Source organism: Molothrus ater, chromosome 3 (genome assembly GCF_012460135.2).
Source record: "Molothrus ater isolate BHLD 08-10-18 breed brown headed cowbird chromosome 3, BPBGC_Mater_1.1, whole genome shotgun sequence".
Lineage (NCBI taxonomy): Eukaryota > Metazoa > Chordata > Aves > Passeriformes > Icteridae > Molothrus > Molothrus ater.
Window position 1 is genome coordinate 37,235,621 of NC_050480.2, and position 27,543 is coordinate 37,263,163.

The 27,543-nt window shown below is 36.7% G+C and overlaps 1 protein-coding gene across 1 annotated transcript in view; it reads right to left on the reverse strand.

The window, feature by feature from the left end:
* PRKN (parkin RBR E3 ubiquitin protein ligase) overlaps nucleotides 1-27,543 on the reverse strand; it is a 673,569-nt gene that overhangs the window by 422,294 nt on the left and 223,732 nt on the right. The window contains exon 4 of the mRNA XM_036380347.1: nucleotides 23,275-23,393. Coding sequence (XP_036236240.1) covers nucleotides 23,275-23,393 — 119 coding nt within the window. The remainder of the gene's footprint in view (nucleotides 1-23,274; nucleotides 23,394-27,543) is intronic.

Consider the following 27,543-nt stretch of genomic DNA (forward strand, 5'->3'; position numbering starts at 1 on the left):
TAAATGTTGCTCACTTGTTCTCATTAATCAAATTCAATATTCAAAACTGCCACAAGTCCCTACAACATTTTCCTAATGACTATCACTTTTTGACTATACATCCCACTGTTTTTCTGTAGCCTAAGTAACTGCCTTAAAATTCATCCCCTGTAGCAGATACAAAAACAACTTAAATGACAGAGCTCCAGGCTGAGGGAAGTGAGGTGGAAGGGAAACAGCAAAGCTGGGATCTTCTGCGGTTGAAGACTGATAAAATCCTGAAATCATGATTCAGTTGACTACACAAATAGGGTATGAAAAATTCTAGTGGTTTTAAGCCAGACAGTAACCCAGAAAATGAACACAGCACATTGTGAAATCTAAGCAGCTCAGTAAAACAGTGTGACACTTCCAAAAAACACATTTAGTCCAACAGGCTGTCACCACACAACCCTCTTTGAATGAGAGTACTACTAAACAACATCACTTCTTATTGCTGTCACCCACAGTGAGCTGCAGATCTTACTAATCTTACTAACCAGAAAATGCATCTTTCTAACTATTAAAACAGACACACATTTAAATATTTCCAAAGCAAATTGTGTAGAAAATGAGCAGACAACACGCACAAGTGAATAGCAATGTGCATGCACAAAGGAAAACATCAGTCAAAGGATCTCTGTAAGCATGCAATCACATATTGGTTAAGAAGAGTCATGCTGACAGCATGTCTAAATTCACATTTGTAGGACTTCCACAAATGTTTTTCTAAGCATATTTTTGAGGGTGTATGCATTCATATTCTGATTTTACACTGAACAACCTATGGGGAGAGTAAGGTTCATTTCACAGTCCTCTTTAGATCCCAAAGTGCATGTACCTGGGACAAATAGAAAAGACTTTTATGTCACTCAGCCATAGTTTCTTCAGTTGTTTACTTGTTTATGTTCCTAGTGGTATTCAGCCCTCTGGTTATAAACCTGGTAGTGAAGATATGGTAGATGCTTGTGGCGAATTGGTGGAAAATGGGAGGTTTGCCATCAGAGATGAGTTTATGCAACCTTTCTGAAGTTGCTAAGAGAACATGCCTCCAACCACATCTTCTAATGACAAGTTTTCCACAAGGAAGTTTAATCTAAGTTATATTCTGCCTAGAACAGCCATAAGAAAAGCTCTCGTGTACTGACAAGATGAAAAGAGCACTTTCAGATGGCAATAATTTACTTAATTCATGTGTACTTAATTTTAAATAATAAAATAAGAATCTGTTCAGCAGTCCTGGAATGGTGCTGTAGGAGTGGCTTCTCCACTTGCAAATGCCTCCACAATGAATCTTTTGACATGGAGCTTTTTGCTGCCTCTGTTTCTGAACTGGAAGAATGTTCTAGGCAACTTAAGCTGAGAAGGAATATATTTATTTGCCATGCTGCTTGCTGGAGCAGCTATGTATTAGACCTCAGAAAACTGTACATGTTCTTGAATGTCAATGATTGCAGAGAGATTTTTTTTCTCTCATATCTTTGAAAAGCAATGCCAGATATTAAGCAGTGAATTACCCAGTATATGTGACACCTAGTAGGTATCACAGGAAAAAGAATTCTAATGGCTGATTTAGGGTTTTATGGTGTACATTACCTGGGAGGAACTGGAGAACCCCACTTGCTGCAGCACTATATTGTAAATGATTCCAAGTATCAGCAGTGTAAAAGAGAAATGACTCAGTTTAGCATTAACAACTTTGCCCAGTCTCTCTAGTGACCCTGAATATCTATTTAAAAAATTAAAATGTTTTAAACTAAAACCTTTTAACAAAACATTAAAATTATAATAAGCATCTAGTCTAGATCAGTTGTATTCTGCAGTTTCCAGGCAGTATTAGCAATGCTTTTTGCTCATAGCTCATATGCTCTGCTATATCTGAGATGAGATACCTTGAAGACTCTATATATATCTTTGTGAAAACTCTTAGGTAAGTTCTACAGTTTCATGCATCTTCTACCAGGTATTAATGTTCAAAGTCCTCAACATCCTTCCACTGCTCGTGGGGGGCTGACCAGGTATAAGGCCTTTTGCAGAAAAGATAGTCCTGATGGACAATGAACAAGAAACATGCCCTTGTGGCAATGAACTGATTGTGGGCATTCCTTGGAGATACAGCCCAACCAGACATGGCCCTAGGCAACTGTAATTTGTTTGGGGCTAAACTTGCTTTCCTCTGAGCTCCTGCAGAATATCTTTACAGAAGGATGAACCTGGATCCCTGAGAGAGACAGTTCCAACACTACCATTTTCACTGGAGTTATTATTTGGGACAGGCTGCTTGTTTGTTTCTTTATTTTAAAGACATCACTGGAAACAGGAACACTCAGCAACTTGAATATGAGTCAGAGCATGGTTTCAGTATTACACGACGGATTTCATTGCACAACAGAGAATGTCAGGATTGTAAATTAAGGGATGACAGTCTCTGGTAGCTGTCCTGAGCTGGAAATCTGAAAGTTTGATACCTATGGATTCTACAGCTCACCAGGGCATTGCATAGGGACCCATTGGGATAGTACCTCAGATACAGCAAAAGATCAAAGAACAAAATACATTCAAAGTGCAATAGTTAGAATTCAAACACCACAGTTTTACAGGAAGCTGCATGTTGTCAGGCACTTTCCTAAGTGTTCAGGAAAAAGCAAAAATGTACCACTGGAAAACATAACATCCCCCTTCTATAATAAATGCTATCTACTCCACAACATTGCCTACATTTTCTGAAGATCCTTCCCCCAAGTTAAGCAGATCTATATTAATAAACACAGTTATTAATAACAAAGTAACCTTTGTGTGCTGCGTTGTGGTGGTTTGACGAGAAATATGTTTTCTGAGATGCTGTGGTCAGGCCAATAGGTGCTCAGATTTTAATATTGGCACCTAATGTGGCCATTGGGACATTGGATCCGCCTCTGAGCACACGGGGTTAAAGCAGGGCTCTGCCCTGGGAGGCTCTCTTGGGTTCCGGTCAGGGAAAGGTTCAGAGCTCCCCTGCCCGGCTGCGGGCTGGGCAGGGCAGGGGCAACCATGCGGCCGGGTGAGGTAAGCCGGGCCCTGGACAGAAGGGAGGGGAAGGCCCCTGCAGGATGAAAGGGTGGAGGAGCACTGAGAGGCATCAGGCAGCCACCACCGCCTCCCAGGAGAGACAGAGAGAGAGCCTGTGCCTGTGCTCGTGCCACCTTGAAATTTAATAGTGGCCAGCCCAGAAGGAGAAGAAAAGGTGCAGCGAGAAGGTGCCCGACTGGGCAGCCGTAAGAGTTCTGGACAGACAGAGCCTCAGATTTTTAACCCTTTTCTTAGATGATAGAAACCTTACAAATGCTAATCTTCCTAGAGCTGAATGAGAAGAGAGATAAAGATAAGAGGAAAAGAGCCACAAGAGAAATAGAGAAGAATTCAAGTAGAAGAGATGATAGAGTAGCTTATGCTGGACTCTTTTTGTACAGCCATGGACAGAGCCATGTTCCTTGTGATACAGAGACTGCATTCTAGAGGGAGGCAATGCCTCAGGACCAACAGCGTTCAGTGTTGGTGCCCCTCAGCCCCAGGGGGTGAAAAATATGGGGGGGACAGGTGTCCCAAAGTTGAGACTGTGCCTTTTTGGAGTGGGACGAAGCATCCTTAAAAGTCGACCCTAGAAGCAGCTCTGGTCCGTGTTCAGTGGTGAGAGCGCTGGACATGAAAGGAAGAGGTCACCATTGGCACAAGAAGGACTCCTTCTCCTCTTGATGACTGAGGATTAAGTATTCTGAAGGGTGGTGCCTGACTGAGAGTCGATGATTTAGGGGATGTATTGTATTGAGAATTTGGTGAGGAGAGGAGGAGATGTATCTGTGAAGTTTTCATTTTCCTTGTGTGTTTCTTTTTTTTTTCCTTTCCCTTGTAGTTTAGTTAATAAATTCTTCTTTATTTCTAAGTAGGAGCCTGCTTTGCTTATTTCCAGTCACATCTCACAGCAAAAACCAGAGAGAGTATTCTCATAGAGGCACTGGCATTGTGCCAGTGTCAAACCATGACATGTGTGACAAATTCTGTCGTGGTTTAAAAACCTTTAGGACTTGATGACATTCATCAAAATATATTGTCGAGAACTCATATATTTCTCTCAAGCAGTTTTCATAAAAGATGAAAGCAGCATTTACAGAACTTACAGAGTCGCACAAAAGCAGTAGAAGAATGTAAGTAATTAATAGTTCAGGCAACACAGAACTAACATGAACACTATCACTTTACCTTTTTCAATACCTAACTGTTAATGATGCCATAGTTATTGATCCATGAGAGTTTCATTTACAAAATAGCATTTTCAGAGGTGATATAAAAAACAAGCTCTTTTCCTGAGCCTTTGTATCTCAGCTCAAATGCCAAGATTTTATTAACCCTCTGCCTGCAGATGTAAACCTAAATATTTCTCTGCAATTAAAGAAGTCTTTTCAGTCATAAACACTTTTTTTTTCTTTTCTGCTTTTAAGAACTATTTTATTCATAATAAAAAGAGAGGGGGATTAAAATCATTGTTTTTAAATGTATAGCATAACACTTCAAAATCTAAGACTATTTCCCTGAAGTACTTTATTAATGTACCTTACCCTTGATTTGGAGATTTAAAAACTTCCTTACGTTCCTTTAGTATCACTCTCTCTCTCTCTCTCTCTCTCTCTCTCTCTCTCTCTCTCTATATATATATAGAGAGAGTATATCACTCACTGTTATAATAATACAGTGGTTAAAATGTGTATCTTGGAAAAGCCCTAAGAATTGTGCATTTAAAAAAATTACAATCTTCACTTGAGGAGATTGAACTAACTCAAATAGAGTGATGGTTGGTGAAAACCTATATTGTAGAGAATACTTCCATTAGAAAGGATATATAAAAATATACCAGCTTCAATCCACATACATTTTTAATATATGAACAGACCTCTCCTAGCATATATTTAGACAAATGATCAGAGTCTGGCTTTGTGGCTAAATAAAATTTAATTACAAACACCCTGAGAGGACCATACCATTTTGTACATTCTGCACTCTGCACTGAAGACATGGAGCAAACATACTTGTCAGGAAAACCAGGAAAACCATGGTGGTGGTCAGCATTTTTTCCCCTGTGCATTTGGGTCCATGTAGTGCCTTCACTTGAAAACTACAATGCTGTGTCATGACAATGACAATGGAGCACGAGTTATTTTGGACTCCTGGTTTTCAAGAACTGAATTTAATTGCTGTGGTTAGGAATAAAAAAACATTGCTAAAATCTATCATATGTTACAATATAACAAGTTAAAAACAATACCTTCAAAAAATGTGACTGCAGTTTAAACTAAAAGACATAAATCAAGACTACACACTTCACTTGACATGCTACAGCTACTTTACACGCCTAAGATACAAGGCAGGGTTTTTTCACACTTTGCAGATTGTCTTTTTTCAGCAACAAGAGACTGAAAAATACTTTTGTAAGCAATCAGCTGACTTATTTTGAGGTAAAATCAGTGTTATACTGATGACTTTTGTCCAAACTCATGAACATAAAACATCAAACTCTTTTTTACTAGTAACTTCATTCTCTATTGGAAAACCCTCAATGTTTACTTCTTGTATAAGACAAATTCAGAGAGAAGATCCTACTTTCTCAATACTTTAATCTGCTTTTCATACAAGAGTTATGATTATCTTTGAAAATTCAGTTGGGTGAACTGAATGAGCAGAAACTGAGTTAGCAGTAGCCATGCACAAACCTAGTAAGATTTTCCAAAATAGCTCCTGAGCAAACAGCTGTCAACCTGCAACTCCTTCTGTTTTCTCGTACCAAGAAGCTTGAAGTGATTTCAATCAACTGTAAGATATTGACCTCTTTATTTTAGGTCATGTCTTTACCAGCAGCTTCTCCACCGTAAAACTTCTCATTTACTGGGAAGTACAAGGGGAAAAATTATAATAACAACGAAGGTGAGAATGACACTCTGGTACCTGAGAGCAGTTAAATGCAAAAGCACAGAACCCAGCAGTATCCCAGAGAAAGCAAATGATTTAACTGCATGGCTGCCTACCTCATTACTCAGAGAAATATAGTCTTGCAAGTTTTGCCTTCATCATGTGCTGTGTGGAATAGAAAATCCCAGCATTTCATAGAACAGCTGTTACAGTGAATTTATGAAGTACAAACTCTTCATCTTCCTCTGTACCTTCCCTCTTTTTTTCCCCCTTGATCAGGCATCAGCAAAACAGGCATGACTGATTCCTACCTTTTCCATTACTTATTTATGTCTGTCTGCTCTGGGGCTATACAAGATGGTGGGAGAAGTGGGAAACATTTTGCACATCACTGTTGCAAGATAGTACTAGTATAAATGGCACTGATACAGCAAAGTATCTTCCCATAGGCACTAATTAAAAAGCAGTAAGCTCACTTGAGAAGCATTTGCTTCCGTTTTTTCCTTCAGTACTCAATGCACTGAAGTTTTTCTCCTTTCTTTCCTGATTACAACTACATATTAAAACCTGAGACAAATGAAAGTAGAAGATAGATTTTTTTAACAAAAAAACCATTACCCAAATCTCTCTTGCCACTCTCCTGTGCATGCTTTTGTATAATATGTTACAGTTGAAATTTTCTGACTAAACTAGAGACCCTTATTTTTAGAAATCTGGCTTTGAAAGAACTGCTTATTAACAAAAGCCTGGGTTCTGAAAACAAGCTTCTGTCTTGACTACCAGTTTGTTATGAAATAACAATGTTTGCATATTTTCTCCAAACTTTAACTTCTTTAATACCACATATCTGTCACTGTTTAGGACAAGCATTACAACATGTGCATAAATTGTATATGCCTGTATGAACATATAAGGTTAGCCAAGTTATACTCTGACACCAGAGCAAAAGTAAAATCAGTGCAAGTAAATGAAAATGGTTTACTTTGCCTGTAAATAAAATGCAGACAGCTGAGACAGCAAAAATTGGTAACAAACAAATGAGACTTCAGAAGCCACCAATGGGGAAAGAAGGGAATGGGAGGAGGAAAGGAGAAGTGAAGGCATTTCACTTTTATTTAGGCCTATCATCAGCTATCCCTTTACTTCCTGCAACATCGTATTCTCTGTTGTCCCTTTGCTTTTACACCTGGTCACTATATAAAGACATCAAATAAACAAACGTCCGTAAAATTTTTTGGTGCCTAAATAGGGAGCAAAACAGGTTTTAATACTGAGGAAGCAAGGACTCAATCCATGCTTTTCTGCTGAAGGAGGTAGGTGAAGAGTCTAAGCCAAAGGACTGAGTCATAACCTGTAACTCTACTTCCTATAAGTCTGTAAGTCTCCTTGGTCTCCATCTCTCTGAGATAATGTAACTGAATTCAATAAAGTGAGTTTAATTAATTGATCAACTTCTAATTGAGACTTTAAACAGGAAAGAACTGGATGCTCATCCTGTGTAATGGGATGCTGAAATTCCTATTCTGTTTCTCATAAAAAATAGGCTTTATTTCTGCAGTAGAACTGTAGCAGTAAGAGCTAAAGGGCTATGTTAGGTACTGGTAGAAGTCCATACAGGGAAGATTGGAGTTCATCAGGGCCTACAAACATACCAGAGAAGTGAGGTCAGCTGGCCAGTACTGAGTTCCTTATCTTCTGTCTATGGGGTCCAACTTAGAGAGTTTAAAGCCCACTTCAGTTTATTTGCAGGTCTACAGTCAATCTACTACACTCTGCAATGAAGAAGTGTATGGAGTGTGGTTAAGATTTCTCTCGCTCATACCACAATGCATTTCAATATTTGAATTTATGTCTTTCCCTCTCCATGAATACTCTTATATCCACACCCCGAGCATAAAATATTTTCCTTTAGGAAGAAAAATTCTGTTCAAATAAAAGACTATGTAAAATGCCTATAAAGAATTACCTTTTTATCTCACTAAGAGAGAATAAGAATCTTCTTGGATAAATACATATTGTTTTCCCTTAAGTCTCTAAATCATGAACAGGACAAACAAAAGTTCCTGGTGTGTTGAAGAGTAGAAGTGGTAATGCAGAAAGAACAGGAGTAACTTTGGCATTATGGTATTTTATCTGCTGAAGGAAACCACATGTTCTGAAAGTGATATGCTTAGGCCTGGGCCCAGGGGAGAAGAATAAAAACAATTACAATACCATTGACAGATGTACTTTACGCTGGGATTTGCAGAACCTTAAGGAAGTGTTGAACACATGACCCTTCAGCTCCAAGGTTGGTGTGTCACAGGGTTTAGGAAGCTCCACTGGTAACCACCAATATGGGATGAAGTTCTGCTCTGTTCTAAAATTCATGAAGACCATCTCACTGGCAAACAACAAGCTAGAAAATTAAAATGAATCCCCAAATTCAAGTGCAGACAGGTGGTGACAGGAATCTAAATCTGGGAAAATAATTTACCATCTTTGTAAATCTCTTAGCATAGTTAATGACAAGTTAATTACTTTTCTCACAAGAGGAATTTTCAATTCCATTCTTCCTACTGGCATCTGCACTGAAAACACTTGCATATCAAACAGGTCAATTTAACAAACGGGATTTTCTCTTTAGCCAGTCCACATAAGATTTTATCTTACAGCAGTCCCAGAAGTAGTAGTCTGTAGTTTGTGTCTTTGATATGGTACTGAGTAACTGCTGCAGCAAATACTATTATTTTCTAAACTCTATTACAAAGATATAAAATCATGATGGAAAGTTTCTACCACAACACAAAGGCAGGAAAAGTTTACTTCAGCCATAAAATTTCCAAAGGTGATGAAAGGGAGCGTAAAACTTTTGAAGATTAATTTTTCACAGAGACTTAATTTTCCTTTCACTTTTATGGGTGAGAATTAAGCTTAACTTCACTCAAGTCAGATATTGTAGGTCTAAAAGTTTTGCTTCAATGTAAAACAGTTGTAAGTGAGAGAATAAACCACCTCCTTTTTATTAACTTTCAAAGTCTGTAGATAACTGTGCTTGGTTACTAAACACTAGAATGTATTACTCTAATATTTTTACAGGATAAATTAACTAACCATTAAGAAATACAGGATATTGATGAATACATAAAAAGACCTTATCTACAATAGCACTGTGATTTTCAAACCATGAGTAGGCATAATATAATGTTAAAATAAAGAGAGAACTGTATTCTTGTTTCTTATACAACACCCCTGTTAGAAGTTGTGAGTCTCTGCATATCAGGGTCAGTCAGGCACCCACACACAGAGATTGGTGCCTGAGGAGAGTCTCAGCCAGTGAGACTTCCTGCAAAGTTACACTGCATGGATCTTGTTGTTTACTTGATTTTACACTATACTGAAACTAGACTAAAATTGTATAATAACATAGTTGAAGCCAATAAAGTGCTGTGTAAAATTCAATTTACCTATCAGCTGCTGTTTCTCCAAAAGAGACCAATGATTCTCTCCCCTTATTCCCAAAGTGAAATGATATTCTGATGTAGATGTGCTGCATCTGGTGGTGATAAATGGAGAAGCCTCTTCCTCATGTTTCCCATTTGAAAGGTGTTTTACACACACACAAAACCAGGCTCCCCTGTCCTTCCTCAAAAAGTCCTCATCTGTGTCTGCATTATCCCTCCTCTCTTGAGTCTTTTTTGCCAAGTGAGAGTAGGAGGACAGCCAAGGAGTCGCTACAGACAGTCATGTCCTTCTTCATTTCAAATAAAGACTCCTGTCAGTAAATTCATCAAAATTTTAGCTGTATAGTTGAGGTGATAGAAAGTTGTGATGGGCCACAAAATAACTTCTTATTTCACCTATGGTCTCCCAATTTTTGTATAAATATGAGATTCCTTGTTAATAGGTTTGTTACATTCTGCCGAGTTTTAGCTCTGTATGAAGTAAGTAGAAAAAGCCTGTCATTTCATCTTAAATATAAAGGCATACTTAGAGATTTCACCTCATATATTTCAAGAGCAAAGATATTAACTGAGTCAAATATCAAGAAACAGATACAGATTCCACAACATATCAGAGCTATTGACAATAAATCATATTAAATATTGCATAACAGCAAGAATTAATAAAATTAATCTATCTCTTTTCCCACTTTATTCTACTATATTTTGTTTTCAGGAGGCTAACTAGGGTTTTCACATCATCCCACTTGATTTTGCAACCATATGGTCAAATGGAGAACACAGTGACTAAGTGGTAGACTTCCAGCCTCAACAATCTGCATTTGAAAAGGAGCAGATCCATATGTTTTTCTTCTTCTCTATCTCTCTCTTTTCTTTTTCTTTTCTTTTATTTTTTAATTTTTTTGGTGCATTCTGTACCAGTTGCTACAAAACTTGTCCTTTTTTTGCCTAAGACACAGGATTTATACACTAAGACAGTTTAAATTCTTAAATTCCTAACAATACAAGAAGCTTAGAGTTTGCTCATTAGAAAGAGCCTTTCCCAGAAGTTAATCTACTGCCTTGGGTTTTACCAGCAGCTTTTGGATTTATGTATAATTGGAGAACATTTATGTATAATTAAAGCACATACAGACACGTATGTCTAATGCAAATTGTTTTCTAAGTGGGATGCATCTATTTACTGTAAACTAGTGCCAAGATTGTTGCAGCCTAACTCCTTACAGGTCTACTTTTTTAAATTACAAGCTACATGCTGTTGAGACTCATTAGAAGTCAGTATAAATGGCATGAAGGTTTTTGATCTTTTCTTCATCATTAACCTCAATGTCACTTAAAATACTGGCATAGATCAGATTCTGGACCAGCTGTTTTCAGGTGAAATCTTCTTTCTCCAGTTAAAAGAATAATAAATAGAGGATAAAAATAAAAAATAAAAAAAATAAAAATAGAGGATCCACCATTTTATTCATTTAGTTATTTTATACGTACTCCATACACAGAAAATCCTCACTGCAAGACAAAAAATTCCAGGTGAGAGGAGAGGCTGCTCATGGAATATGCTCTAATAAATAAAGTGCATCACTCCTAATATGCTTGATCATATTCAGTTTTAATCAGACTATTGAGAGATGAATCTTTAAAGAGGAGGTAAAGTATTCAGCTACATTTATTCTCACTTGTGTATTGTTTATGGGTCTCACATAACCCTATTACTGAAAAGGGAGTAAAATCAGGCACTGATTTGGCTCACTAGCCACAGTAGCCCTTTTTTGAGAGAAGCCCCCGATTCAATTTCTTGCTGTAATGGATTTTTCACAAATAAGGATAATCCTTCATTTAGTGTTTACACACTTGGTTGCCTCTTAGCATTCCTGCCTGTCATATCAAGTTTTAAAATTTTATTGAAAGTTGCCAGAATTCATTTATGCATTAGTTGGTTTTATTATAGTTATGGACGAGCTGGCATTCAACAAATTTTGCATGAGGAAGTAATAATCACGATTTTATCAGAATATAACAGGAGCCATACCAAATTTTGCTTAATTTTCTTGTGACATGCTACTGTCCATGCATGCTCAACATATGCAGCCAGCACAAAATGAGTATCTGTACTGGCAAAAATTAAACTATTTTCACTCTCCTACCTTCTTTCTCCCCTTGTCATCTAAGATAGACAAAAAACACTCAGGCCTCCTAATTTATTTTATCAGAGAACACAGTGCAAAGTGGATAGTATCTACCCATGTCACCTCCCTGAAGTATACAGGAAGACTTTGCTCACCACACAAAGTTAAAGCTCAAATAGGAAAGCTACAAAGTGCCAATTCTTTTTATGTTCAACAGAATATATAAATTGCAATATGCTTGAAAGAAGTAAAAGCAGAAGAGAAACATAAGAGTCAAACTGAAGAAAAATTTTTCCAGCAGAGTACTAACATTTTAAATAAAATGACAAAATTTGTAGAGTTACAAGAACCTTAATCTAGCAGCTTCATTCTAGTTGAAGTAAATAAAGCCTATGAATTCCATTTTAATCTTTAAATTATTGTTTTGCCAACTAAAGTCAGCAATCTTAGCCCTCATCACTGGGCCTGAATTTCAGGAAACAGCTTCTTAAACCAGCAAAAAAACCAGCATCACTGACACAGAAGGGGACAGAGAACCAAGGAGGGAAACTGCTGGCTCTTGTTTCTTACCCCAGTTCAGTCAGGAATCTGAACTTCCCCATCCTGCATTCCCCTCAGCTGGGCTGGCCACAGGGATAGGAGGAAATCAGGTTTAACATATGATGACATCAACTGAATAATTATAAATATACATTAATTATAAATACAGAATATTGTCATGACATCAAGACCTGTAGGGAAATTAAGAGAAAAACAAAAAAAAAGAAAAGTCTTGCACACTGTTCCAAGCCAGAGAGTGAGGCAACATTAGTTTATTTTTAAAGTCCATCCTCAGTAAATAAATCTGCACATCACCATCAATAACTGATGGTATATTATGACATGGTCTTATACCAAAAAAACCCATCGTGAATAACATCACATAATAAACACACTACCTAAAATGCAAGCAAAAAAAAGTAAAAGAAAACATAAATAAAACTGTTGCACAGTGAAAGCACCCTTGGTTCCATAAATTGGTTTTGTGGCTTTTGTTTGTTTTTCCTTTTTAGAATATTTAAAAAATTTTTAGTACTGTACAAAACCACAGAATGTCCTCTTCTATTACTCCAGAATAAAAACAACCCTCAATTTATCACCTTACAAATGACTGAATTAATTTACATCCTATAAGACAGGAGATGCATATAGAAGCTGTTTATTTTGATGGCACCTGACTGCACTATTTTAAATCCATTTTTCTTCTCACCAAAAGTTCTGTCACCCTTCCTTCAGGCAGAGACTCAAACTGGTGATTTGACCTCAACAGAAAGGTCCATGAGGCTCAAGACTCTTGCAAATAATCAGAAAGCCTTTCATTTCAGTGATTTGTTCTTTGAAAAAATTATATAAAATTATTTCTAACCACATATTGAAGAAGCTTGGAAGTTTTGGACCTGAACTAAAGCACATATAACTACAGATTCAGAAGAGATTGCATATTAAAAGAAAATTATTCTCCCACTCTTAAGCACCACCTAAAACGCCAGGAAAACGTTGAGTTAAACACATTCCTGCCTATTTGCCCAAGTTTGTTAGTTCAAAACAAAAAAAGCAATTAGACCTGACTGAAATGGAAAATCTAACTTCAAGGGAATTCATTTTCTCCATCTGAAACTAAATTTTTCAAATCAAGCATGTCAAAATATGCACAGAGAGTATGAACATCCAGAAAGTACATGTTGCTCAGATGAGGACACTGCAGAGTAGTACATCCTCTTAGACACACAGGACAGAGGGTAGGAGAAGAGAGGCAATTTGCAACGTGAGCAAGAACAAGCACACTTTAGAGAAATATGTCTTCTATGCTTTGAGAATAGGCCCTACCATCTATGTTGTTAACAGACAAATAATACCATCTCTGCTCATTTTTTCAAAGTTACAGACATTACTCTGCAACACTCCTCAGTCAGGATGTGGCAGCAATGTTTTCATCTGGCAAGATATGTGCAGAGCTAAGTAGAAGAAAACCAGCAAAAAGATCTCTTGGTGCTTTTTACAGAAACCTGAGACATCAGCTAAAATGCAGTGCCTTACTCTGAAAAAGATAACTTCTGCCAACTAAACTGACTTTTTTGACTGCACTTATGGAAATAAGAACATGTAGAACATACTGATTTTAATTATTAAAACCTGAATTCTTTTTTTTTTTTTTTAAGCCAATAAAATCTAGAACTTGGGGAATGTACATAAATATCTGAAACAAAGGTGAAGTGCTTCCACCATCATCAGAACATAAAAAGCTAATGTGCACATGCAGGTCAAACCTAAGTAAATGTGCTACTGATTCCCTCTTCACTCATCTTTTATGACAGTGTGCAAGGAAAGCCTAGAAAATGTTCAGGGTTCCATGTTATATGTATATTTGTATATTTATTTAAAAGAAAAAGGAACTGGACTCATAAGATAATCAAATTCTTAACACAGAGGCATTTATGATATTTGAAAACTACCCCAAAGCAAACATAAGCCCTTCTACATTCAAGATATATCACTAAACTCTTTTTGCTGCATCATGTAGCAAGTTTTAAATATATGCAATTGCTACAGGGGACCAAGGATGTTTGTTCTATCCAGTTGCCTGTAGCAGAAAAACTTAAATAAATACTAAAAATTTATTTGTGGATTGTTAACTGGTCATCACACCCAAGAAGAAGGGGAAACCCCTCATTAGAACACTACATACCTCTGCCAAGAAAGTCAAATCAATATAACTACCCTGGTTGTGGCTCCATCCTGTTAACAGATGTTTTATAGTAATGAAGCTCTGAGGAAAGGTTGAATGAATTTGACCTTAATACCTTTAGATCACAAACCTATCTAAACAAGTCTAATCAATGTAACATAAAATCAGCTGATTTTTTTAGTTAGAGATGTCTGAGTTTTACTTACATAGTGTTTAAGTACCCCAAACCCTTCTTATTGAATAATTCAGTCCAAAACTAGGAAAAACAGCACAAGCTGTGACATTCCAAATGTAAAGATTTGGAATGATTTCTTCCACATTGACTTAGAAAAAATACCTGTTTATAGTTCTTTTAGAGGTAAACAGTCCCTTTACTATGTTTTAAATTAACCACTAAAAATTATCAATAATTTTGATAATAATAATCATCATCATTGCTATTATTATAATGATCACTATTGTTATTATTATTAAGAAAATACACCAGCTTCTTAATGGACATGAAGGTACACTCGCAAGAAAATAGTTTGACATTTGCTACTTCTGCTACTACAATACCTTAAGTAAATATACTCATTTTTTCCTCCTGAGCCAGCTGGTGCTTTAGATATTTCATCATCTTAAAAACTAGGATGAAAATTACCGACACTTTAGATTTGTTTAATATTCATCATTATCAAAAATGTTGAAGTAATGTAGTGTGAGCATGATCTCTTTGTACCCACAGCTATCCAAGGAATAATACTGGGTAGACAGAAGTTTAGCTGTCCTTTAATAAAGAAAGCAAATTAGGTGAGTTATGCACAGGGACATCTAAATCTCAGTGGCAGCTGCCATATTAAAAAAAAAAAGAAAAAAAAAAGGCCCACTATCATATCCCATGATTTCCTTGTATTGTAATACATTTCAGCAACACATCCACAGCACATTTTGGTCTCATTGAGTAGAAAAGGGGATCCAGGAGGGATCAAGAAGGATTTACCAACATATGCAGCTATGGCTCTAATATCTAGAATGCTGATGAATATTCATTGTATCTCCTTTCAACATAAAAGGCTAAGAAACTTTTGAAAGAGGGCCCTTCTTTGTGAGAGGAGGAGTTGCCGTCTTTGCATGTAGTTAAGACAATGACAGCAGTGCTGCCAAAAATTAATATGAAACTTTTCACTTCCCTGGGGAACAATACATGTTTGTGGGTGCAATATGCAAGCAGAGGGAAAGAGCATTGCCTCTCTCATTACATTTCTGCTCCCAAAAAGAGGGGGCCCCAAACTGCCCCCCAAACTAAAGCTGAATAAGGCTTACTTATCATTTGTTGGCACTCCCTGTTTTTTTTCCTCAAAAGGTTTCCATCTAAACAAAAAGACATAACAACATTAATACAAATAGCACAAGACCTGTAAGAGTGAAAGAGTTTAAAGTCCACATCTGATCTATATTTATACATTCGGAGAATATGCAATATTGCATGAAAAAAAATTCAAAAGCAACTAATTTTGACAAAACAAGTGATACTCTGAGCATGGTATTTCTTACTAGTCCCAGGCCTCCCATGATATACTGAAATAGACATTAGTGATGATCTCCCCTCCTTGTATAAATATCTGAAGGGATAATACAAAGAAGACAGAGCCAGTCTTTCTTCAGAGGTGTCTAGTGACAGGAGCAGAGTTGATGGGCACAAACTGAGACATGGGAGGTGCAGCCTGAGCATAAGGAGCAACTCGGACTGTGAGGGTCACTGAGTGCTGGCACAGGTTGAACAGAGAGCCTGTGGAGTCTCTATCTTTGGAGATATTCAAAAGGAAATAGTCTTGGGCAAGTGGCTCCAAGTGGCCCTGCTCAAGCAGAGGGTTGGACCAGATGACTTTCAGAGCTCCCTTCCAACCTCAACCATTCTGTGAGTCTGTGCTTCCTGATATCACAGCAACTGCAAGGACAACATGCACTGAACACCATCTGGCATAAATCTATCCTCTCTGGCAAAAGGGTTTATTAGACATTTGATTCAGAAACTCATGTAAAATCTTATCTGAAAGTAAATTTGGTAACTGTTTTCCCTTTCATTTATGACTGTTGTCACCCAGGCTGGAGAAACTCACTCTAGTCTTCACATTAAAAGGCAGTTTTATTTCACAGCATGACTTGAAGCAGTACATAATACTGAAGTCATTTTCCTTCTTTCCAATGGTATTTTTTTCTAGCTTTTAGGACACTTTATAACGTGTAACCTCACTGAAAACACATACTGCAATAAATATTGTAAATCATGCATAGATATCTCAGAGCTTCTAATGGAATTGAGTTAAAATATACTTTCTTATCTTATTAAAATAAAAGAACTTGCATCATTTTTTCAACATAGAAGCAAAAAACTGTTTCCTCAGCCAAGTTTATTTTGCGTGAACGAATCTCCATTACTGTCTTTTGAAATGGATGAGGTTTTTTTTTTTTCATAAATCAAGTATGTGTTTTCATTTACTGTATATTACAATTTATGTCCAACATAATGAATTTTTTCTTAAGGGATATTTAAAAATAAATGAAAGAGGTAGCTAAAAGCCTGAATAAAACCATGTCAAGTCTTCTGAATCCTCCCAACTGTTCTCTTCAGATGGAGCTGAGCATTTTGGAAGCCATCCCTAATGGCATTGCAACTGTGTGAGACAGGTGCAAGAGTGAGGCTGTCTTTTAAGAGATTCAGAATGAAATGACATTAAAAGCCAAAGAGAGAAGTGGAAAAGAAAGAATAAAAATTGTTGTAAAATAATAATTTTCAGCCACCCAGAGTTGAGCTTTCTTATTTCTGTAAGTGCCACAGTATCTTAAACAGGGCCCAAGAATATCTGTTGGAGCAGCCTCCCCAGGGTGTATCTGGATTTGGGAAAATTTAACATATCATCAAAGAAAAGAGACTTTTAAAATTTAGAATTATCCTGTTTGTAATTTTTTTTCCCGATATTCATGTTATTAAAAGCAATTAAGACACTTGATGAGCAATGGCAGAATCAGACCTGCAGATGCCCTGTGATCATCTTTAGGGAAGTTCCATCAGTAATTACAAACTTGGAGCTAGCTCAGCACTAGATTTATTTAATACTGATGCTGTGCACCAAGTCACTGCAAGCAGTGTGAGAACAATAAAGAGGAGTGGATGACACGAACTCCTCATGTGAATGGCAGTCCCAGCAGCTCACATTCAGCATCCCTGTTACCATCAAGATCACTTAATAAGAGAAATGATTGCACAAGAGTACATTTCCCTGTGCAGCAGGTAGGGAGAAGATCAAAATATGCCCGATTTCTCTCTGGAATCCTGGCACGGCTGGGCTTGGCCTAAACAACAGAATAACTCATTGGTATTTAAGATTTTCCCTCTCTCTCGAAAAACACTGGTTCATTAGGAAAAAACATTAGGCTTACAATTTAGAGTGCTGACTTAATATAACTAATGAAGAAAGATTTCCTGATTCAGTGGAAACCCTGGGAAAAATTTTTCCAAGAGCTTCTTTTCTCTGGCCTAGTCTTCTCAAGGCAGCATTAACACCAGTGCCCAGCGGTGGCAATTTAGATGTCAGAATTGAGGCATTTTTGATTATTTATGCAGAAAGAAGCACATGTACTGAATATGTGTAATTTCCTGTAAATGCTACTTCTGTCAGCCAAATGCAGGGAAATTAAGCTATTTTTGTACTTACACATTCATTAGCAGGAACCCAAAAATAAATGGTTCTTTCAGGTTTGTTAGTTTGACCAAGGAGTCACACATTACAGTGGTAACTTTTTTATGCACAGTATTCAATAGAAGCATTTGAACACATAGTGTTTGTCATGTGTAAGCTAGAATATATATCAAAAACATTTGTATCCTCCCAGAACACATGTAATTTTGGAGAGACAAACAACTAAGTTACCCATTCTCAAGAACTAAATCACATTTTAATATCTTCCAGCCTGTAAATGAGATCACACTTTTTCACATACACTTCTGTGGCTGTTTATTTTGCAGTTTACCTTTAAAGGACAAATTGATTTTTGTAATCTCTTTGCCATATTACTCCGGTAGTGAAACCATCAGAGGGGAGAAGCTGACTTAGCAGCAGTAAGGACTACATAATTTCAGAGGTGCTACTTGACCCTTTTCCTTTCAGTCAGCCTTGCTCAGATGTAGTGAGCAGTGCTCCTTCCTTTCTCTGTTACTGAGGGAGGATGCAAGTAATTAATTCCAGGAAAAAAATGTGACTTCAAATGAGCAGTGGTGAAAGGTTATGCACTGTGAAATGGAGTTTTACAATGATATATTAAAAAAAAAAAAAACAGAGATAAAAGGTAAACTGCTTTTTTATTTTATATTATTGTAAAATAAGTTTATATTAATCAAAAAGAAAATACCTTATTAAAATAGCTTAAATGGAGATAGGAAGTAAGAACTCAAAGCAAATTACTATGTTACAGATCTTTCTCTTCCTAGGAAATATGAAAGTATCAAATTCCAAACACTGCACTATCATCTGTTAGGAAGACCACTATCACCATTTATGACCTGATATTTATCAGTCACTGAAAGGCACTCAGAAGACTTTGTTTGTGCCAAACTGTGATGTACCACACAGTCTATGCTGACAAACCACCCAAATCACAAGCCTTTCATGGTTCCAGAGAAACAAAATTCAGTAAATGTCCATTTCTCTGTTAGGCTTAAAATGAAAAGAAATAGATGTAAGCAATATCATTGATTTGATAAACAATAGAAGAGCAGTTCTGTGGCAGAGACAGTTTAACAAAACCTGTGACGTCAGGAGGCTCCCCTGGAGCACAGAGGGCAAGGACAGCAATGGGACAGTACACACCAGATGTGCTCTAAGTGACAGAAACTAAATCTCATCTCAGCTGTAGGGAGTTAGATCTGAATATAACTCCTCATGTCTGAAAAGATCTGACATAATGACGTGAATGCTTGCAAAGTACAGAGGGGCTACGACAAACTCCTTTGGTGCTTGTGCTGGATGATACACTGAAAACTCAGTATCAACTAGCAAGGACACAAGAAGAAGAAGAATGACCAAGTAGTGATGAGTCCCCACACTAGAAATGGCCTCATCATAGCACCTGTGCCTGAATAGGGAGCCCCAAAGTCTATTTGTCACACTTCAATCCAGACTCTTACTCTGGTTGAATTCTGAATTATGACAGATACCAAATCAAATGTTCCTGTCTTTTTTTACCTGGAGTACATACAAAGTCAGATGCATTGGAAAAGTGTGGGTTTGTGTATAGCCTGATGCATATCAGTTCTCAGAATCTAGCCTTCCATTCACAGATACACATTTTTCTTTTCACTAGAGAACTAACACTATGAATGTTAACACTGATATAGCTCCGAAAGATGGACTGCCAATGTGACTGCTCCAATCAGACATTTTTGTGTGGGTCTTTGTTTGTTTATTTTGAGTTTTATTTTTCTTTGTTGTTTGGTTTGTTGTTGGTTTTGTTTTTTTTTTTGCTTTGTTATTGTGGGGTTTTTTGTTTTGGTTTTGTTGTTTGCTTGTTTTCTGGAAAGAGGAATATGCTAATTTTCTGAATCACGGCTACTAAAGTTTTCAAGCTATATTAAAAAAACTTCCTGGTAGGACTGTAGGTGGCCTACACAAGACTTCCACGTACCAATCTTTACAGATATCTTTTGTGCTTGATTAATTAGAAAAAATAGGGAGATGTGATATTTTTACAGTGACGTTTTCTTATCATTAAATTAACCTGTATATATCTCCCATAAAGGATGAGGTCATGACATTTTTGTAAAGTTCCAGGTAAGTGCCAACTGTAAAATGACAAATGTAATATTTAGATGGTTTCTGAGGTAAAAATAAAAAAAACAGTAATCTGTTTAATTTTATAGAAATATTGTATCATAAATTTAATCTGAGCATCATATATTAAAATAATGCTATGCAAATATCCATGACTGCTAAATATGGTTTTAGAATAAGACTACTTAATGGAATAAGTAATATTTTAAATGCCAGCCCACACACCATGAAAAAAGAAAGCTCAATTTAATCAGGCTGGTCATTTGTATCTTAGGTAGTCAAAGGATTAGCATGTAGAGTAAGTGAAGGCTGCGCAAGGCTTTGTGCAGGTTTTACACAGGTATTCACTTTCATCTCAATAAAAGATTTAGTGTAACAAATGTTGGCTTACAGAGTGCTTTGGTGCTTATGGCACAAAAGAGCTTCTGTGCTTCTGAGCACAAAAGAAACTTGCTCTGTTGCCATGTAAAGGTCAGGCACAGTTTTCCAAGACTGGGGGGAAAAAAGAGAACTAAAAAAAGAAGTGGCTTTGCTGACAGGTCTGTAGTATAGTGGTACAGACAAGTGTTTTTAATAGTTAGTTTATGTCAACTTTATTTTGACTAATTTCTCTATAAAACGAGAATAACTGTAGCACCAGTAGAGAGAATATCTGTTGGTATCACTGGTATAGCTCTATGGGATTGGAGAGGAAAGACAGAGGGTTTGGGGTAATATACTAACTCGAACTTTTTTTAACCTTTTCAGCAGACTTTGGCCACTGTAGACTGCAATGCATTGAAGAAAGCAGGGCTAATACAGCTCACTTGCTGTGAGAGACACACTTTTGCCTGGCCTTAACACAGAGTGGTCTCTCTACAGTAAGAAATAAGTCTTAGTACATCTTTGAAGCCACTCCAACTGGAATTGTTTTCTGTCTCCTTGTAAAGTGGAGCAGAAAAGAAGGTGAGGCAGGCACATGCAAAATCTGCACCTACTCTTTATAACCACAGGACCGAGATGGATGCTGTGTGTTTATAAAACAAACTGACTTGCATAGCACATTCATGACATTAGGAGTGCACATATTGCAAACACTGCACTTTGGAAGCCCACAGGACTGCCAGCCCAAGCTGCAGGAACAGAATGCACACTGTTCCTAACTACTGTGCTCTGCCTCAATTCAAGAGGAAAAGAATGATAACAGATTCTCTCTGCTTTGTGAGAAAGTAACAAGAATCTCAAGTGCAAATTATTTTCACAGCCAAGCATTATTTTAAAACTAAAACAGAATAAAATTATCATTTTAAACTTTCCAGAAGATATCTCCCTTTCCTCTTTTGTACTTTTATGCTGAAGTATCTTATCAAATCCTCAAAAAGCTGGGATTTTTTGAATCAACCTTGAAAATTGGAACAGCTTCCACTACAAGTTTCCAGCCACTTTCCTTTCATATGTACTGTAAAATATGGTAATAGAAAGAAGAAGCAGCTGTAATCTGCTCATTCAATTGAATTTATCAGCCTGCATATATTTATTGTGTCACTGAACCCGTATTTGCCAAAAGAATGTAGGCCCACATACATTCCAGGCAATCAGAAGGTATTTATAGGTGTACACTACTGAAACTTCTTGTAATAGCATTTCCACCATGGAGTTATGAGGAATTCCTGGGAGACAATACAGGGTTGATGTTTTTTGGGGTTTTTTTAAGTCCCCCAAACCAAGAACAGTGCAGATTCTGTAAAAGCTGAATAGTTAGGAAATGTATTTAGGTTTATTTAATAGAAGGAATGCAATGATCCCAAATCAAACAGGACAGATGTGAAAGTCATCATTTCCAAAAGTGGACATGCTGAAGGAAGCCTCTGAGTCTAACAAAGGACTCTGTGTGATATCAGTGGAATCTATAAGATTCAGACTCATCTAGTGACACCAGCAATGTCTTTCAGCAGCACTGACTTCATGTATAAAAGCTGAATAGAATATTGTCTGTGTTTTCATCCATTGGAAATGTGCATTAATGATGTCTTCTCTTCTGTCTTGATTTATATATGATTCAAGCCTATGCTAATCATCAATATTTGAATAAAAATTTTGAGAGAAAAAGAATCCCCTTAGATGTGTTCATCTGGAACACTGCAAAATGCAGCACTTTGAAGCCTCTAAAATAAATCAGAGATAGTTGGTTAATTCAGGAATAGCACATAAAGCTTGAAGGGCATTGTAGTTGTGGCTTTTTGAATTAGATGTGTAAGTCTAATAAGTATGGTATGGTTTATACAATACCATACTTTATTTTTCTTTTCGAGGAGAATATAAAACCTGGGGTTTTAATTGCTATTTTTTTGCAGTGCTATTACATGTAAAGACATTGAAGCACCGTGCTACATTGAGAACACAAAGCTGAAACTTTAAACCACAGCAAAAGACAAATTTAAACACTTAAACATGGGCTGAATATGAAAGTTCCTTAGAACCAAGCTACAGCATGGTATGCATCAGTCTTCCTCAAGACCTAAGCCTCTCCCATAACAAACCTGGTTGACTAATCTCCTGATTTAGGAGAGAGGAAGAACTCATTCAACAGTAACACAACCAGTGAAATTTAGCAGTACTCAGATAGAAGAAAAAAACCCTTCAAGACTTTATACAAGTGCACATTCAACTCACTCCCCAACACTCTCTCATTTTAGGGTGCAAACCAAGCTTGAGAGATCTAGTTTTCTGTCCAAGAACAATAACTTTTCCTTGACTTTACATGCTGCAACAGGGCTGGAAGGATTAATATTCTCGACTACACATCTGTTCAAAAACTTCTGGCCGCAGCCCATAATGATCACAACCGAGATCTGAATTCAGGTGTTTCTGAGGCCTTAACAACAGCTCTAAGCTTTGAATAAACGTCTGTCATCCCATCCTTTTAGCACATATGTAGCTGCATAGATTGCGCATACAATCAGGTTAATCATTAGTCCTTTAAAGAAAGAGCTAAGTGTGTCTTTCAAGGACTGGAGCTCTAGTCTGCACCATGTTCCTTGTATGTGCTCAAAATAGTAGAAACAAGTGAGTGAAATTTTCAACATCCTTTGAACTACTCTTCTCAGCCATAAACAGCAAGAAAAAAAAAGTAAGACTACATATATACATAGCCATATGTATGCAAATAGAAAAGACTAAATATGTCATCTCCATATACCCCAAAACCTTGAAACAAATCCAAAAAACCTTACCCTTGCCAACGTCAGGGTTCCTTGTTTACATACACTGCAGCGGACCCTCAGTTTACCAGGCTTCACAGCTTGGCAGAAATTTTTGCAAAAAACATAAAAACTGTTGTAACTTGCTGCACCTGTCAAGAGGAAAAACAAACAAACAGGAAAAAACCACTTTTGATGTAGACTGAAAATCAGCAGCAAACTTTCATGAAAGCTTTCTGTTTTACTCTGTAAGTGATAAAATAATTTTAATTTCTGAAGAGAGCTTTGCGATCATCTTTTCTTGCCTGATCTAGTTCCTAACACCTTCCAGTAACTCCTGCTTCTTGATCAATAAGTACAGGTGAACTACACTATAACTCCTTGAAAATGCACCCAGAGCTTACCACTGATCAGCACCAAGTGAAATCTTTGGCAAGTGATGTATGAGATTAATTACCCCAACCATCCAGAATTTGCATCTCACTTCTACTCTAAAATTGTCTAGCTGCAATTTTTATGAGGTCAAATTGCATGAAAATTTCTTTAGATGAAGTTTAAAAGATGAGTCTGACTGATATCACAACAAGAAAACAATTTAGCAAATTTACTTCTATTCATGGAAGACTGGAAGCCAGTTCTTTATTCTTGCTGGCAGCCTTATAACCTAGCAAAGTTTGCAAACTGCTGCCAAGATATTAGGCCAAGTAAATTTTCAAGGAAAATGAAATGAAACGCATTCTGTTCTGTGACACTATGGAACAGAATGTGATATGCAGAGAATTGTCAAAGCCCAGGGCAATGCTAATGAATTTGATTTCACAGGCAATGCTGATCACTGTTTGAGTGAAGCACTTTTTAGAATAGCTATGGATATTCCTTACAAAATGTTGGAATACCTCTGGCATGGTTTTAATCTAGACTGGGCATCTCCAAGGTCAGAGACTCAAGGTTATCATTAGAAGTTGAAATGAGACCAGAATAAAGTTTCAAACAAAAATTTCTTAATATCAAGAAGAGATTTAACCCATTAACAGTGGTGAACTTCAGAATCAGTAGCAAACCCTTAGAGATTAAAAGTTTTTCACTGTCTATCTCCCTATTCTCTTATTTCTCCCTACATTCATTAGAAATATATGTTTTATGTACATATGAACTCTAGCACATTACCACAGTAAATACAACCTGGAATAATATTTTTAAACATGTCTGACTTCCTTTATTTTCAAATGTTCTTCACACAGTAAAGGGTCAGACCCTGTGTTCAATTACAATGTCAATTACATTTTATACCTATTCTATAGGTATAAAGAATATATTCTTAGAATATATTCTATTTTATACCTATGGCTGTCCTGATTTAAATGTGCTCAAATATAATATAAATGTAACTCAAATGTAATTTCAGTTTCCAAAACTCAACCTCAGAGAACTATGTCATATAAAAAATCTTTTTTTTCTATGAAAAAGTATGCAGATGTCTACAAAGAAGATGTGCACTGTTGAAAAAAAAATTTAACACTTTTTCAATTTTTCAGGAACATTAGCTACATAAGAGTATATCAGTGATGTATCCAAAAAGAACTTTAGTCAACTGATCTATCAAGTGTTGTCCCTATGTTTCCTTGGAAAGTATTAACCACCATGGCAGGAGACAAAGTATTACAGAATTTAAATGGAAGTCAGTTTTTTTTGGAAAATGACACACACCCTTTTCACACTTTTCATATTCACACTTACACACTTTTCATATGAATAACTCAAAAGGCTGAGAGCACACTTCTCAAATCAGTCTAAAACACAGTTCTGGGATTAAAATAGTTAAATTAAAGGCAAAAGGGCTCATGCTGAGCTATTTAATATACGATTCAATGTTGTGAAATATGACAAAGTTTTGGACAACTGGATATCCATTCATTCGTACTTTGCTGGAGGCTCTCATTACTGGAACTGAGAGCACGTCTGGATTAGACTTGATTTGAGCTAAAATCCACATCAAAAATCTAAACTATGGTATTGCATATGAGAAGGAGGACACTTGCAAGTGACTTAATTTTACTTTTGGCAGTTCCTCTATGCAGGATCAGCTGATCAATCAATAAAAGGCCAGTGCCTTTAGCACAATTCAAAAGAATGCTCCATGACTTAAGAAAGCAGGAATGCTATTTCTAGTAGAGGTCCACAATAAACAAGATGATTTCAGCCACTTATTCCTGACTTGGTCTCAACAGCAGGAAGTGAGACCAGAGCCTGTTATCCTTTGTGTTATCACCAGTCCTCTCCCATTGTTCCAATTTCCTGTGTGGGCTGTCTAATGGGACTACTGAAACTGCTGCTTCTATTCACACTCATCTTGAGTAATTCTGTGATGCCAGTGCTCACTGTCCTCGTTCATTCCTGCACTCCAAACTTACTCCTGGTGTGACTCTAATAAAATCCTTCCAGTTAAACAGAACCATCTTATTGAGTACATGAGCCCTTACAGCATAAAATAATTTGTTAATTGGCTGATGCCTTTCCTGATCCAGTCCTCCCTTCCCTGCTGTCTTGTGTCCCTCTCATTTTTTGCCAAGGATTAAAATTTATTTCAAGGATTAAAACACTTGAGGCAGGAAGCATGCTCTCTGTCTGCTTTGTGTTCTAAGCTCATTCCATCTGGACCAAAAGATAAAATTATTTTATTGATAATAGTCTGCAAAATATTCACAGGATAGTACGGCATAAATCAGCATGACTGAATACTGCAGTAAAAAATAGTAGTCATAGGAGAGGCCTAAAATGAGACATATTGCTGATTTACTATAGAGGATAAATCTTATGCATTAGCTTGATATTTGCTCTGTGCAAAAATAGACTACATTAACTCAATATTCATTTTTCTTAGCACTTTCAATTTTGTTTTCAGTTTTCATGAATATAAAAAGTCCCCCCAAACACATTCCCTGCGCACAAATTTGAAACACAAGAAACAAATTTATAATATAATGGGTTGGAGCAGTTAAGCAGCACAGATCTATTCAGAGACACAAAATAACTTTAGAAATATCTGCAATAGCAAGGAAGCTGGAAAGGCACAATGTGATAAGAGGAATGCACTGATTTTAGAAGGAATGTGTTAAGTGGACATTTTCAGCAACACATTCACCATTTTATGCAGATGTACTGATCACATTCTCGCTAAGTGCAGTTACATCATTAGGTGCAGGTCCTGAGCCGCATCAGCAGGCAAAACAAAGACTTAATTAAAAATGCAAATGTTGTAAGTCTGCTTACAGTACAACACTGATGGTCAGCATTAAGCTCTTTACTGACTATATTACCATGGCCCTTGGCTGAGACTGCATCCCCTCGGATCCCTTTTCAAAGAGAAACTGAAAGACACAGGAACAAGGAAATCTGTCTTATGCACCAGCTCTGACCCATCAATATTAATAAAGAATGTCATTATGGCACAGTGCCAGTAATCACTAAAATTGCTGCAGAACCAAGCACATAAGTACATGTATCAGGCACACAACTTTTGGGTATACAACTTTCACGAGAATTGAGAAAACAATCTCTATTTTGTAGTTTTCACTTCCGAATATCATATAAAGCCACTTATTACATGCTAGTTTTAGGAAAATGCTTGATGGTTTTCTCTATGGAGTTAATTTTAATTAAGTTGCCTTTACAGGCCAAAAAAAAAAAGAAAAAAAATTAGGATGATATGAATACAAGAGGCCTCTTATTTATGATCTGTGTCAGGACCTGTCCTCTCATGCCAATGAGACACACTCTCTCTTTTCTACCTCTTCAAAGATAATTTCCTCACAAATATCACATCACCAAAAAAAAAAAGGTCTTAAAACTGTTTACCCCTTTAGTATTTTATATAAAAAGAAGAAGTAGCTTTCTCTGATGTGTATCCTACTGTTTTTATACTGTCTCCCCATTTAGGTTTTTAAGCTCCTTAGAACCTGAATTACTTCCTCATTTCTGTGTTGTTAATGATGACCATGCACTGCGAGCTTTGTACAGGTTAGTGATAGCACAGACCAATTATTTCGATATGCATGACTAGTTAATGAGAAAGCATTAGTCATAATGACTATAGACTTGATCCTGAAATCTCTAATCAGTCAAAACACCCATTATCATCTCTATGACTGTTTAAGTGAATAAAATCTAAATAGGGATATTAGTAGCAAACCTGCTGTTTTCATTTGAACTGCATTTTCATATAGATTATACTGATTACTGAGTCTTTCCTATAATCACCTGTTTAAAACAAGGACACAGCTACAGGAAATCTTTCACCAGATT